This window comes from Myxocyprinus asiaticus, chromosome 36 (genome assembly GCF_019703515.2).
Source record: "Myxocyprinus asiaticus isolate MX2 ecotype Aquarium Trade chromosome 36, UBuf_Myxa_2, whole genome shotgun sequence".
Lineage (NCBI taxonomy): Eukaryota > Metazoa > Chordata > Actinopteri > Cypriniformes > Catostomidae > Myxocyprinus > Myxocyprinus asiaticus.
Window position 1 is genome coordinate 40,947,366 of NC_059379.1, and position 15,397 is coordinate 40,962,762.

The window sequence follows — 15,397 nt, forward strand, 5'->3', positions numbered from 1 at the left end:
CCCACCGAGAGCGAGAACCACATTATAGCAACCATGAGGAGGTTACCCCATGTGACTCTACCCTCCCTAGCAACCGGGCCAATTTGGTTGCTTAGGAGACCTGGCTGGAGTCACTCACCACCCCTGGATTCAAACTCGCGACTCCAGGTGTGATAGTCGGCGTCAATACTCGCTAAGATACCCAGGCCCCCCTAAGCATTCACGAATATAAACTTTCAGACATGCTGCTATTCAGATGAATATGCAGGTTTGTTTTTAAAAATGTGTAAGAATTACACATGTATGAATATTAAGTTGCCCATTCTCGAGTCAATACGGTAGTAATTCTGAATCACTGCACTGTGAGCACGGAGAGGATAAAGAGACTGCAAACAGGTATAAAAATGAAATAAACAACAAATAAACATGCTTATACAAATCTGAGTACTCGTGATGTAACATGAGTCGTGACAGTCAGATGTTGTGTTGAGCGATAGAGACTGTTTGAGTGATCATGAGCGCTTTCAGCTACATGCGCGCTGTCCAGGTGCTCTCAATATCTCACCATCAGTCAATCATCCCAGCGCTATTCCCAGTTTAATTGAGGATCCCAATTTAAATCAGACTGATGTTGGTCGCAATGCCACTAATAACAGATATATCTGTTTAACCTTTAATAACGGCACTGTGTCTTCACACATTTGCTTAATAATTAGTGATTTGTATTGCAACAAAACACCAAAGGTAGTAAACAAATCATAAAAAGGAATGATTCCTCTCAGGAGCAGTTTTGGAGCTAGTAATAGGCAACTTATTTTTGAACGTATCTCTGCTGTGTGTGATGCTCTCATGGTTTTTACTGGTTGCCAGTATGTCACAATGACATTTGATATTGACAACAGAAATATTCATAACTGTTTCAAAACAAACAAATGTTAGCAATTCACAATTAATGTAATTTTATGTGTGGGGCATAAACATATCTGCAGAATATACAGGTGCATCTCAATAAATTAGAATGTCGTGGAAAAGTTAATTCATTTCAGTAATTCAACTCAAATTGTGAAACTCGTGTATTAAATAAATTCAGTGCACACAGACTGAAGTCGTTTAAGTCTTTGGTTCTTTTAATTGTGATGATTTTGGCTCACATTTAACAAAAACCCACCAATTCACTATCTCAACAAATTAGAATATGGTGACATGCCAATCAGCTAATCAACTCAAAACACCTGCAAAGGTTTCCTGAGCCTTCAAAATGGTCTCTCAGTTTGGTTCACTAGGCTACACAATCATGGGGAAGACTGCTGATCTGACAGTTGTCCAGAAGACAATCATTGACGCCCTTCACAAGGAGGGTAAGCCACAAACATTCATTGCCAAAGAAGCTGGCTGTTCACAGAGTGTTGTATCCAAGCATGTTAACAGAAAGTTGAGTGGAAGGAAAACGTTTGGAAGAAAAAGATGCACAACCAACCGAGAGAACCGCAGCCTTATGAGGATTGTCAAGCAAAATCGATTCAAGAATTTGGGTTCAAGGCATCAAGAGCCACCACACACAGACGTGTCAAGGAATTTGGCTACAGTTGTCGTATTCCTTTTGTTAAGCCACTCCTGAACCACAGACAACGTCAGAGGCGTCTTACCTGGGCTAAGGAGAAGAACTGGACTGCTGCCCAGTGGTCCAAAGTCCTCTTTTCAGATGAGAGCAAGTTTTGTATTTCATTTGGAAACCAAGGTCCTAGAGTCTGGAGGAAGGGTGGAGAAGCTCATAGCCCAAGTTACTTGAAGTCCAGTGTTACGTTTCCACAGTCTGTGATGATTTGGGGTGCAATGTCATCTGCTGGTGTTGGTCCACTGTGTTTTTTGAAAACCAAAGTCACTGCACCCGTTTACCAATAATTTTGGAGCACTTCATGCTTCCTTCTGCTGACCAGCTTTTTAAAGATGCTGATTTCATTTTCCAGCAGGATTTGGCACCTGCCCACACTGCCAAAAGCACCAAAAGTTGGTTAAATGACCATGGTGTTGGTGTGCTTGACTGGCCAGCAAACTCACCAGACCTGAACCCCATAGAGAATCTATGGGGTATTGTCAAGAGGAAAATGAGAAACAAGAGACCAAAAAATGCAGATGAGCTGAAGGCCACTGTCAAAGAAACCTGGGCTTCCATACCACCTCAGCAGTGCCACAAACTGATCACCTCCATGCCACGCCGCATTGAGGCAGTAATTAAAGCAAAAGGAGCCCCTACCAAGTATTGAGTACATATACAGTAAATGAACATACTTTCCAGAAGGCCAACAATATACTAAAAATGTTTTTTTTTTATTGGTCTTATGATGTATTGTAATTTGTTGAGATAGTGAATTGGTGGGTTTTTGTTAAATGTGAGCCAAAATCATCATAATTAAAAGAACCAAAGACTTAAACTACTTCAGTCTGTGTGTATTGAATTTATTTAATACACGAGTTTCACAATTTGAGTTGAATTACTGAAATAAATGAACTTTTCCACGACATTCTAATTTATTGAGATGCACCTGTAACTTGCAAAATGTGGCTAAGGGCACTTTAAAAAAAAATAAAAAAAAAATAAAAAGTATCAGTATTGGCCGATCTTAGTGTTAAAAAATTGGTGATCGGTATCGGCCTCAAATTTCCTGATCGGTGCACCACTAACAAATTTCTTTCACCCTTCAGGATAAAATGTGCAATAATTTCACAATTTATTGGTATTTAAAATGTGTTTCTATTGTTGCAAAGTAGAAATCTATTGCTTCACGCACCGTCTGACTGTGGTGACTCGTTTTACATCACGTAAACTCAGATTTGTATTTGCATCTTTATTTGTTGGTTAATTTGTAATAATAATCTGTTTGCAGTATCTTTGAAATCTCCATGTCTATTGTTTCATGTGTGCACCAATTAGAATAAAATATCAACATGATGCAACGAGTACACATGCATAGACTGCTATAACTGAAATTTTTCACAATTAGGTTATTCTGGCAGCTGTAATTGTTATCTCGATTATTAATTTAGTTGTGCAGCCCTAGTCTCTACATGTTTACCATGTTTCAGAGTAGTTGCTCTATTATAAACAAAGCACATTATTACCTGACATTAATTGAATTCTGAATAGCCTCTTGTTAGACACATTAAATTATTTTTTTAATATTTTGAATTTTCTTAACTATGAATGATGAAGCTGAAGCAGGGATGAATCACTATGTCCACAACATAAGCATCATATTACAACTTACATCTGCACAGACAATAAAGCCAATTAACTGGTAAACTTGCGGTGTGAATACGCTGTTTCTACATGCAGTGCAATATCCTAAACTGGCTAAAACACTGAAATTAATAACATTCTCTAAAGCATGAAGAATTCAGAATACAGTAGTTTCTATATACTTTATATGTTGTTATTTTCAGAACTCAGGCTTTCACAAGGACAATTGTAGTCTATTTTGTATGTATCTTTTAGATGTTTGATACATGTTTAAATTGAAAAATGTTTGTACATTTTTCTTGTTTTAATGTTTGATTAAAGTATGGTCATATACATGTTATTTCCATTGATTAAAAGTAAATGCCATTTTAGTCAGAGTAAAACTGACTAAAATGAATGAATATAACATGATGAAATATTCACTAAATTTAAAGGGCATTTTCATCAAAAGACTAAAACTATGTATAAAAATAAACATTGTGTAAAAATTAATGCTGGTTGTAGGCTAATTGTCTAAAGGGGTTTTTACGGCCCATTTTGACAGGAAATCATCGGTTCTGATCATAGGCTGTTTTGAAACAATTGGCCGATGGTCAATAGTGCAGATAATTGCTTTTATTGGCTCACAGCTTTAACTTTTGCATTATTGCTGATGTAGTTTAAGGATTTACAAGCAACATTTCAACCATGTTCTGTTGAAGCCATTCACAAACTTGTTATTCAGGAATCTACCTCCTGTTGAGTAACGAACATGATTGGTTAAGATGTTTGGAGTCATGTCCTTTTATTCAAACTACATCTGACTGATGTTTTTACTGTTGACTTCCTTTTCTGTAGGAAAGATCCTGAGTTGGTCCATCGAGAGCACAGACCAGCACAGCTATTCCTGGTACCCTTCTGAAAGCGACACAAGACCTCTAGCCCAGACCGCCACGTTGAAGTCTGAGAAAACAGAGGCCAAGGATTCCTATGATGCCTGGAGCGCTGTGGTCGGTCTGGGGGTACGCTCCACATCCCTCTTCACCAGTCCCAAAAACCCTCCGTCTACCATGTGGGCATCCAGTAGTTATAGTCGCAGCAGCATTCAGGACAAAACCTCCTCTGAGACTCAGTTAGACGAGCTTGGCCAGGGGGACTTTAAGGTTCCTGTCGAGCCATCTGAAAGTGAGGATCACTCACAGTCGCCGCTCAGGTCCTCCAACTGCCGAACATACTGCAGACCCAGTAAAGGCAAGCAGGCTGGAGGACCCGATGGGAGTGAAAGCGCCTCCGGTGGTGACTCTGTGGGAGTGTCACACAACAGCGGAGCTGAGAGCGCTGTTGGGAAGATGGCAAACAGAGGTCGGACGAGAGACTTCACGGTGCTGCACCCGTCCTGTTTGTCCATGTTTAATGTCACCTTCCAGGACTCCATGGACCGCAGTATGGAGGAGTACATAGTCAGCGCCCCAGCTGCAGACCCAGTAGATGCACTAAGACTAAGGAAGAAAACAGAAACTGAGAGCAAACCCGTCAGGTAATAGTGTGAGGCATATGCACTACTGTAACATATATATATAAAAAATATTCATTGTATAATCACAACGATTTTGCTGATGATGTGAAATTAATCAACATTGTGAATATCACGATTTTAATGTGCTTTTTATTTGGCCATTAAGTTACAGTGCATCCAGAAAGTATTCACAGCGCTTCACTTTTTCCACATTTTGTTATGTTACAGCCTTATTCCAAAATGGATTAAATTCATTATTTTCCTCAAAATTCTACAAACAATACCCCATAATGACAACGTGAAAGAAGTTTGTTTGAAATCTTTGCAAATTTATTTAAAAAAAAAACAAAACAAAAAAAAAAATCACATGTACATAAGTATTCACAGCCTTTGCCGTGACACTCAAAATTGAGCTCAGGTGCATCCTGTTTCCACTGATCATCCTTGAGATGTTTCTACAACTTGATTGGAGTCCACCTGTGGTAAATTTAGTTGATTGGACATGATTTGGAAAGGCACACACCTGTCCCACAGTTAACAATGCATGTCAGAGCACAAACCAAGCCATGAAGTCCAAGGAATTGTCTGTAGACCTCCGAGACAGGATTGTATCGAGGCACAGATCTGGGGAAGGGTACAGAAACATTTCTGCAGCATTGAAGGTCCCAATGAGCACAGTGGTCTCCATCATCCGTAAATGGAAAAAGTTTGGAACCACCAGGACTCTTCCTAGAGCTGGCCACCCGGCCAAACTGAGCGATCGGGGGAGAAGGGCCTTAGTCAGAGAGGTGACCCAAGAACCCGATGGTCACTCTGACAGAGCTCCAGTGTTTCTCTGTGGAGAGAGGAGAACCTTCCAGTAGAACAACCATCTCTGCAGCACTCCACCAATCAGGCCTGTATGGTAGAGTGGCCAGATGGAAGCCACTTCTCAGTAAAAGGCACATGACAGCCCGCCTGGAGTTTGCCAAAAGGCACCTGAAGGACTCTCAGACCATGAGAAACAAAATTACCTGGTCTGATGAAACAAAGATTGAACTCTTTGGCCTGAATGGCAAGTGTCATGTCTGGAGGAAACCAGGCACTGCTCATCACCTGGCCAATACCATCCCTACAGTGAAGCATGGTGGTGGCAGCATCATGCTGTGGGGATGTTTTTCAGCGGCAGGAAATGGGAGACTAGTCAAGATCGAGGGAAAGATGAATGCAGCAATGTACAGAGACATCCTTGATGAAAACCTGCTCCAGAGCGCTCTGGACCTCAGACTGGGGCGAAGGTTCATCTTCCAACAGGACGATGACCCTAAGCACACAGCCAAGATAACAAAGGAGTGGCTACGGGACAACTCTGTGAATGTCCTTGAGTGGCCCAGCCAGAGCCCAGACTTGAACCCGATTGAACACCTCTGGAGAGATCTGAAAATGGCTGTGCACCGACACTCCCCATCCAACCTGATGGAGCTTGAGAGGTCCTGCAAAGAAGAATGGGAGAAACTGCCCAAAAATAGGTGTGCCAAGCTTGTAGCATCATACTCAAAAAGACTTGAGGCTGTAATTGGTGCCAAAGGTGCTTCAACAAAGTATTGAGCAAAGACTGTGAATACTTATGTATTATGTTGTGATTTTTTTTTTTTTTATACATTTGCAAAGATTTCAAACAAACTTCTTTCACGTTGTCATTATGGGGTATTGTTTGTTGAATTTTGAGGAAAATAATGAATTTAATCCATCTTGGAATAAGGCTGTAACATAAAATGTGGAAAAAGTGAAGCGCTGTGAATACTTTCTGGATGCACTGTACATAACGAGCATCACTAGACTAATTTCACAATTATTCAAGGCTGCACAATTAATAAATAACATCACAATGCAAAAGACAATAAACAGGGTGTGTTCTGTGAACACACGGGGCTCATGGGCTTGTGTTTTAGTGCTTTCAGAGCAGTTCACATGCATTGTGAAAGAAAAATACTCTAGGTTCAAGCTTACAAGTTGTTATCCAAATCTACAAAGGTGGCACAGTATAACAGAAAATGAGTCAAAATAAAAGCTCCAGGTGAAGGTGAAGTAAATAGGACAGAAATATATTACTTTTATATAAAACAAATCTAATCCTCAAAATAATAATGACAATTCAGTATTATATCAGAATAATAAACTTGACTGGGTCCCACAGTAATAATTTTGTATTATGCAATATTCAACTGGGTTCAAAAAATAAGTGTAGTTTCTGCACACCTTGTTCATTTACAAAAAAAGTTTTTAGTAAAAATATATGATGATTAGGGATGTGTGCTACGACTAATTTGACTGTCGTTTAAATGGAAGTTTTATAACCGACTAGTCTAAAGAGAAACTAACCTTCAGAAAACAGTAAAAAAAAAAAAAAAAAAAAAAAAAAGTGTTTTATGCGACCCATTTAAAATACTTAATCTAATATTGTACATTAAATATAGAACATGACACGCATTCACTGAATCAACATTAGCGAATCTTTTACATACATATTTATTGAAAACAATTGAATGAATCGTGCAGGATCAATGGAACAACCCTAAAAACCTGTTCTAAACGGAAATCACTAAGTAAAAGTTACTTAACATATTAAAACATTCAGGACATTGTTGAAAATAATTAACAGGTAGACTAAGCCAAATCTGTGAGAGAGAAAAAAAATGCTCTGAAAAGTTGCACGTATTTCACGACGTGCAGTCGTGCATTAACCATTGATCTAATATGACAGCTGTTTGGTAAAGAACGTTAACCAATAACAGTTATGATGTTAAAAAAAAAAAAAAAAAAAAAGTAGCTATATGATAGAAAGAAATAGGCCTGTGATGTAGCCTGCAATAAGCCTAATGTATTCTAAACATGACTTGTACACAGAATAAAATATAGTTTAACACGTTTAGTCGGCACCATGTTGAAAATAGCCTTCTTAATCAGCAGATTAAAAAAAATGGCAGACCTAGCCTAAAACAGTTATTTTCTAGGCTAGTAACTCAAAAGTATAATTTTTTGATGAGTAAAATTAACCCGTCGACATGGTCCGGTGAAAGACGGAACTTGACTCACCTGAGGCGGCTATCCTGTGCTTGAAAAAGCCTGCTCAGTGGAAAAATAACGTACAAGCATGCACAGATGTAAAGAAGACTAAAATGTGAAAACATCCATAGGGACTTTCAAACATTTGGAAAGCCGATTCCCGCACCACCGAAGTGATTTCATAATTACTTTGCTGAGTTTGCTTGTCTAGCGAGAGGACATTTTCTGCAGCCTGAGGTGAAATTAAACTCTGTATCTGCTCCAGATATCCTCTTTTTTTTTAAAATAATATTTGTATTATTAATTCTATTTAAAATACGTAACATTAATATGACAGTAATTTTAAGTGCAGCCTCTGTAAAAATATAAAGCCAAACGTAAATGTGTAAAAATTATTATCAGTTTAATGGGGGGAAATATTAACCAACTAGTAATTCCAGTGTCGACTAGCGGCATCAGAACCGTTTAATCGACTAGTCAACTAGTCTGGCACATCCCTAATGATGATAAATAATGCTTTTTATTAAGCTACTATGTATCATTATAAATAAATATATAAATAAAAAGGTCACATCAATGAAAATGATTAAATCTCGTTCTCCCTTGTGTTCATTTAATGAAAAACTGGGAAAACATTCCTTTATTGTTTTTAAATAGATTTTTATTCAATGCCTTCAAAATATTGACTCTACTTGGCTACAATGGCTATTTGGATGAAATGATGGTTCCTCTGATTTAAAAATAAATAAATAATTTTTAGCCATTTCAGATCAAATACATAAGTATCAAGATATGTATAAAATATTGTAAATAGGCTGAAAAATATCAAGATATCATTTTTTTAGCCATATCACCCAGCCCTGTAAACATGATCAGATAAATTCTTACATTAATTTTAGGTCATAGCTCATGTTTTTTCTTGGTGATGGTCTTGGTTTGATCTGTAGTCCGTAACGACATCTGCAATATTGTAGATTTTTGTTTTCTTGCTTTTGTTTTGTTTGGTTTCATTTTTGTTAGATTTTTGTTTATTCTGTATTTTGTTTTGGGTTTATGTTTTGGTTTTGTTTGGTATGTTCTTTGTTTCGGTTTAGTGCATCAATACCACTTTTCTCCCCTGATACCGTTTTGGTACCTGAACCCTCTGTACGCTCTGCTGGACAAACTACATTATGACACCAATTCTAAAGCAATGTTTTCTGCATTATATGTTCTGAAAAGTTTTCATATCTGCGCATATTGGTAAACATATATGGCGATACCGATATATCGGTTAAATGATAATATTGGCCGATAATATCGGCCGACCGATATCAATATGCGATATCGATATACATCACAACATATTTACATTTTTCTAAAAAAAAAAAAAAAATCTATAAAAATTGGTGTCTATATATATATTAAATATTATATTGTAATCCCTATTTTTTTAATAATCCAGCCAGTGAATTACTTTATAAATGAAAATGACTTCCTCTCTTATAATTATCTCTTTATTTGGAATGTGACAAACATACTGTAGTCAAAGTAAAAAAACAAATAATAATAATAATTTAATCAACCTTTGGTTTTAAATCAACCTTACCATAAAGGTAAATGTCACATTATGCCAAATTTCAGTCTGATGTAGTATTATTATTATAATTATAAACTTTCCTCTGTAGAGAATATTGAAAATCTGAAGGTAAACAAGGCTGGTTTGTTTCTTAATATCTAACATTATTCAAACTGAATTTTATTAAGGGTAATAATGTGTAGTTTAAAAAACCCAGTTGTTGATGCATGGTACATTGTTAGCTGTTTCCCTTGACAGAGGTGGTTAAAATGTCAGGCTGTCTAGCTGTTTGAGATGTTGGACTTCCTCCATAGCACTTTAAGGAAGAAAAAAGAATCTCAGTAGAATTTAAATGGGTCACGTAAGTTTTGTGGTTTGTGCAGCGTGCCGCAATATCGAGAGAAACCTGATTGAGTAGTGCGAGTAATCTCACACTGCGCTCTCCTGGAGCACAAACGGGAAGCTTGCTACACTCGCATGCACTTGCATGCTCCAAAGATAGCGAGCGTCAGTTATGTTAGTCTCACGTGAAGCCGCTCCACACTCCTCCTCCTCTCTGAGTGAATGTGTTCCACATACGTGAATAGAATAGGGTGCACATTTCTTACCACGCTGTGATGATTTTGCATAACCCTGATAGAGCCGATAATCCAAAATATATACCTGTTTACAAATTTCTACTGGTACATCGCCCACCCCTAGGCTGTATGGACAAAACAAAATGGGATAAAATTCTCAAGTTCAACATTTATTGGTTTCAATCTTGGCCTCATTGAAGTGTGTACGAATGTGTACGGCTCTGACTGTTTGTCTGTTGGGTTTGCAGTCGATCAAGACCCACACAGAGCAAAGTGAAGAGCAGTAAACTGGAGCTGTTTGGATTTAATGATGCCGACGCTCTGGCTGAGGTTGACAACGACTCCGCTTCAGGAAGCTCCAACTACAGGATAAAATACTTTGGCTTTGATGACCTGAGTGAGAGCGACAATGAAGATGAGGAGAGTTTCTCTGAGAGGAGGAAGGCCAAGAGGATGGCTGCTGTGGGCTTAGCTGGGCCATTGGTTTCTATAGAGACGAATGTTGACAGTCCTCCACCCAGAGAGAGGCAGAGCAGTCACATAACTGCTCACAGTCATAGCCTCATACACGGTCAGTATCTACGTGTTCAATCTGGGCATTTAGTTGAACTTTTAGGCCTGAAACATGTTTGTGTACTTAAGTAGGAATGGATCTGGCCTACAGACATTTATTCTCTTCATTTGTTTTTGCCGTTTAGGTAAACATTCATTTGTAAACATTTTTTCATCATCATTCAACTATTAGTCAAATAATTTGTCTTCATTAAATAGTATAGATTATTTGTACTAGTCAGCAATGCAGAAAACCCTTCAGAGACAGTAGCAGCATTCAACAGACACAAGGCTGATGTTTGTTTGCTGTATTACATTGTTTCAGATCCTATGGAGTTCCCAGAGGTCCATTCCCCCTCCCTGTCTGAGACAGTGAGGAAACCTCAGGTCAAAGCTCAGGAGAAAGCAAAGGACAGCAGCAGGAAAATCTTCAGCGGACCCAAGAAGGTGAGGCTGACATCAGCGCTTTATATTCTGTCTGTCTTTTTCATCTTCAACTGATTTTTTGTGATCCCAGTATTTATATTTATTTTTATTATTTTTTTGCTGATGAAAGATAAACAATTGGAGAAAGCCAAAATATTAAATGTCATGACAACAACAACAACAGACCAAAGTGGTGTTTAACCACAGAGTTCCTACAACTCCAGAAGTATTATAGATATCTTAATATGAAGGCTATGAGCTGCTCTCTGAAGGTTATCTCGAGACGAGCAGGTATGATACATGTATATACATTATACCATAATAATTGTGCCCGGAAGCATGTAAAGACATGAATTATACGTCATCAGTAGCATTTCAATTGCGTGATTTAGAACAAATGCGTTCATATCAGTAGTTGGGGTGGGCATTTTGGTCATTTTGTCTACTCAAGTACTCGTCAAGTACTCGAGGGGCAATGACATGTACATAACAGTATATACACTATATTGCCAAAAGTATTCGCTCACCTGCCTTTAGACGCATATGAACTTAAGTGACATCTCATTCTTAATCCATAGGGTTTAATATGACGTCGGCCCACCCTTTGCAGCTATAACAGCTTCAACTATTCTGGGAAGGGTTTCCACAAGGTTTAGGAGTGTGTTTATGGGAATTTTTGACCATTCTTCCAGAAGCGCATTTGTGAGGTCAGACACTGATGTTGGACGAGAAGGCCTGGCTCACAGTCTTCGCTCAAATTCATCCCAAAGGTGCTCTATCGGGTTGAGGTCAGGACTCTGTGCAGGCCAGTCAAGTTCTTCCACACCAAACTCGCTCATCCATGTCTTTATGGACCTTGCTTTGTGCACTGGTGCGCAGTCATGTTGGAACAGGAAGAGGCCATCCCCAAACTGTTCCCACAAATTTGGGAGCATGGAATTGTCCAAAATCTCTTGGTATGCTGAAGCATTCAGAGTTCCTTTCACTGGAACTAAGGGGCCAAGCCCAGCTCCTGAAAAACAACCCCACACCATAATCCCCCCTCCACCAAACTTCACAATTGGCACAATGCAGTCAGACAAGTACCATTCTCCTGGCAACCGCCAAACCCAGACTCGTCCATCAGATTGCCAGATGGAGAAGCGTGATTCGTCACTCCAGAGAACGCGTCTCCACTGCTCTAGAGACCAGTGGCGGCGTGCTTTACACCACTGCATCCGACGCTTTGCATTGCACTTGGTGATGTATGGCTTGGATGCAGCTGCTCGACCATGGAAACCCATTCCATGAAGCTCTCTACACACTGTTCTTGAGCTTTGGAGGTCTGTAGTGACTGACTCTGCAGAAAGTTGGTGACCTCTGCGCACTATGCGCCTCAGCATCCGCTGACCCCGCTCTGTCATTTTACGTGGCCTACCACTTCGTGGCTGAGTTACTGTCATTCCCAATCACTTCCACTTTGTTATAATACCACTGACAGTTGACTGTGGAATATTTAGTAGCGAGGAAATTTCACGACTGGACTTGTTGCACAGGTGGCATCCTATCACAGTACCACGCTAGAATTCACTGAGCTCCTGAGAGCGGCCCATTCTTTCACAAATGTTTGTAGAAGCAGTCTGCATGCCTAGGTGCTTCATTTTATACACCTGTGGCCATGGAAGTGATTTGAACACCTTAATTCAATTATTTGGATGGGTGAGCGAATACTTTTGGCAATATAGTGTATATTAGCATGTCTGACAAACGTCTGTTTGTAATCTGTTACAAAATGTACAAAAGATTGCATAATCAAAATATAATGCATCATATTTTGTCATTAAGTGAAGATTCGCTGCCCAACTCAATGAAAGAATGTGCACAACGCACGTCTCTCTGTTCTTCCTTAAGGTTACCGTAGTAATCTTTGTAAGTCCGCACCAGTTTTTTTTAGAGACTGTCTGAACCGTCTATTTTCAAATCGCGGTTGGCTTAACAGGAGACGCCATAACCATCGCGTTTTTAATATGCGTGTTAAGTTCAGTTTTGAAGACACTGCATTCTGTTCCATTTAGCTGCACTCTGTCTAGCTGTTTGAAACACTCGCCTGCTGTATATGCATTGAGTTTCAAATTAAGTGAAAGGTCACATCATGTGTGATCACCATCGATCATCGTTTTCATGATCAATCATTGCTGCCACGTCCGAGAACTCGAGTACTCGTGCCGATCCCTAATCCGTAGCGAACCCTACTGGAGTTCACATGAACCCCAGATCACCTTTTCAAGCAGACTCCGTTGCGGTTTGCGGGTGCGCACCCCAGTTCAGAATATTGTTCACACTAACCAAACTGACGTCAAACGAACCTGGGTGTGCACCAAAATGCTAGTGGGAAAGTACCCATAGACTTCCATTGTAAGTGCATTACTGTATGTTATTTTTTTGTAGAATTAATTTCTTTTAGATACACACACAAAATTATCAATTATTTTCTGTGGTAATCGACAGCATGTCACAGATCATGTTTAGGATCCAGATTCACAGAGCTTAAGTTGTATTGAACTCAGAAGACTCCTGGCATAGTTGAGAGGAGTAGAAAAGGATGATTTTATTCATGCCAGTGATGAATGTGAGGTGTTTGAAACAGGGCAAAGCTCAACATCATGGTGAATCTTACTGCCACAGCTGAATGTGCCAGAGCAAAACCTGCTCACCTCTCTTGACAAACTCACAGATACTGAATCTCTTGCATGAATCATTTATCCTTAGACAGTTCTTTAGCTCTACATTCATCGTTCCTCCTGTTGTGCAACCTCATGAGCAGGCTAGTATAATCAGATAATGTCAAAACAGTCATTTTATTCTTAAGAAAGACAATTAAGACGTTCTTAAGAAAATATTTGAGAATTTACACATTTTTTCAAGAATTACACAGTGGAACATTCTTACGAACTTCTTAAAATGTATCCTAAGAACATTCTTATTTTTTTCTTGAATCTGGCCCCTGGTTCAAAATTTAGTTGTTTTTTTAAATACTGGAATTGAATAATTAGACGTTCTGTTAAGAGTTCTTGAACATCTGCATTCTTGCACAAAAAATACTCTTTGACAGTGTTTCCTGCTCTGCCATGACTGTTATCGTAACACTACTGAATCTACAGTGGCAAATAATTAAAATATGGGATCGTCCAGTATTTAAAAACGAAATGATGAAACGATTTGTCCCGTATTTTAAGCCGGGCCCAGATGGACCCTGGTCAGATGGCAAAAACGTTCAAGGAGGACCTCAAAAGGAAATAAATGTGAAAAAGCATGTATATGCACAAGAATTCACGAACATTTCTTCAATGTGTTTTAGGGGTGGGCGATATACCGGTAGACATGATAAACCGGTAGAAATCTGGCAACCAGTATACATTTCAGATTATTGTCTGTATCGTGGTTACGCAAAACCGGCAACACATGCAAGAAATGTGCACCTCATTCTGTTCACGTAACAAGTACATGGTACACATTCTGTAGGAGGAGGAAGGCAGAGCGGCTTTATGTGAGACAGAGAATTTAAGAAACAGGGTTTTTCAGGGACTGACATTCAATGACATTCTTCTCGCGTTCTAAATATGTTTCTAATCAGACACACGCAGCTGTGTTTCATGTGATTTTCGCGCGTGCCATCTCTGAAGCATGAATGTGCATGTGAGTCCAGCAGGCTTCCAGATTGGGCTCCACAGACACTTGAATTACTCAACCCTGAAAGCTCGGTCTCTCTCAATCATGGCACAAGCTTCAAAACTTGCATGACCCATTTGAAATCTACTGAGTTTTGAGTGTTTTACCTTAAAGCACTATGGAGGAAGTCAAACATATCAAACGGTGAGGGAGCCTGACATTCTAACCAACAGTGACGATGAAAACAGCTAAAACAATGTGTCATGCATCAGCAATTATGTGTCATCACCCTTAATGAAATTCAGTTCGAATGATGTTAGATATTAGAAAACAAACCGGCTTTGCTTTCAGATATTCAAATACTTACAGAGATGACTTAAACTATTAAGAGCCTAATGAAGTGTTTTATAATAATAAAACTAGTCAACATCAGACTGAAATTTTTCATTGTGGTAAGGTTGGTTACCACTTATTGAATACCACCAAATTTTTTTTACTCTGTGTTTGTCAAGTTCCGAATAGAGGAAATTATACAAAAGGAAGTAATAGTATTTAATTCAATGAATGGATTTTTCAAAAATAGGCATTACAATATGATTATTTAGTATATAAACCAATGTTTGTTGACTTAAAAAAAAAAAAAAAAATTGTGATATATATCAAATGGTGATATAAAATTTGTGATATAAGTTTTTTGTCATAGTGCCAACCCCTAGTGTGTCTGATGTGAACATGCAGTGACACAGATGAGAAGCACACATCTGAATAGGGCTGCAACTAATTATTATTTTGATAATCGACTAATCGAATGATTATTCGACTATTTGGCGATTATTGCAACGATTAATCATTAGCTCTTAAAGGATTATTCAGCTTGT

The 15,397-nt window shown here is 38.8% G+C and overlaps 1 protein-coding gene across 2 annotated transcripts in view; it reads left to right on the top strand.

Annotated features, from left to right (window-relative positions):
* LOC127427098 (wings apart-like protein homolog) overlaps positions 1–15,397 on the top strand; it is a 90,134-nt gene that overhangs the window by 23,777 nt on the left and 50,960 nt on the right. For both annotated transcript variants that reach the window (XM_051674464.1, XM_051674465.1), the window contains exons 3-5: positions 4,055–4,733; positions 10,142–10,464; positions 10,771–10,892. In XM_051674464.1, coding sequence (XP_051530424.1) covers positions 4,055–4,733; positions 10,142–10,464; positions 10,771–10,892 — 1,124 coding nt within the window. The remainder of the gene's footprint in view (positions 1–4,054; positions 4,734–10,141; positions 10,465–10,770; positions 10,893–15,397) is intronic.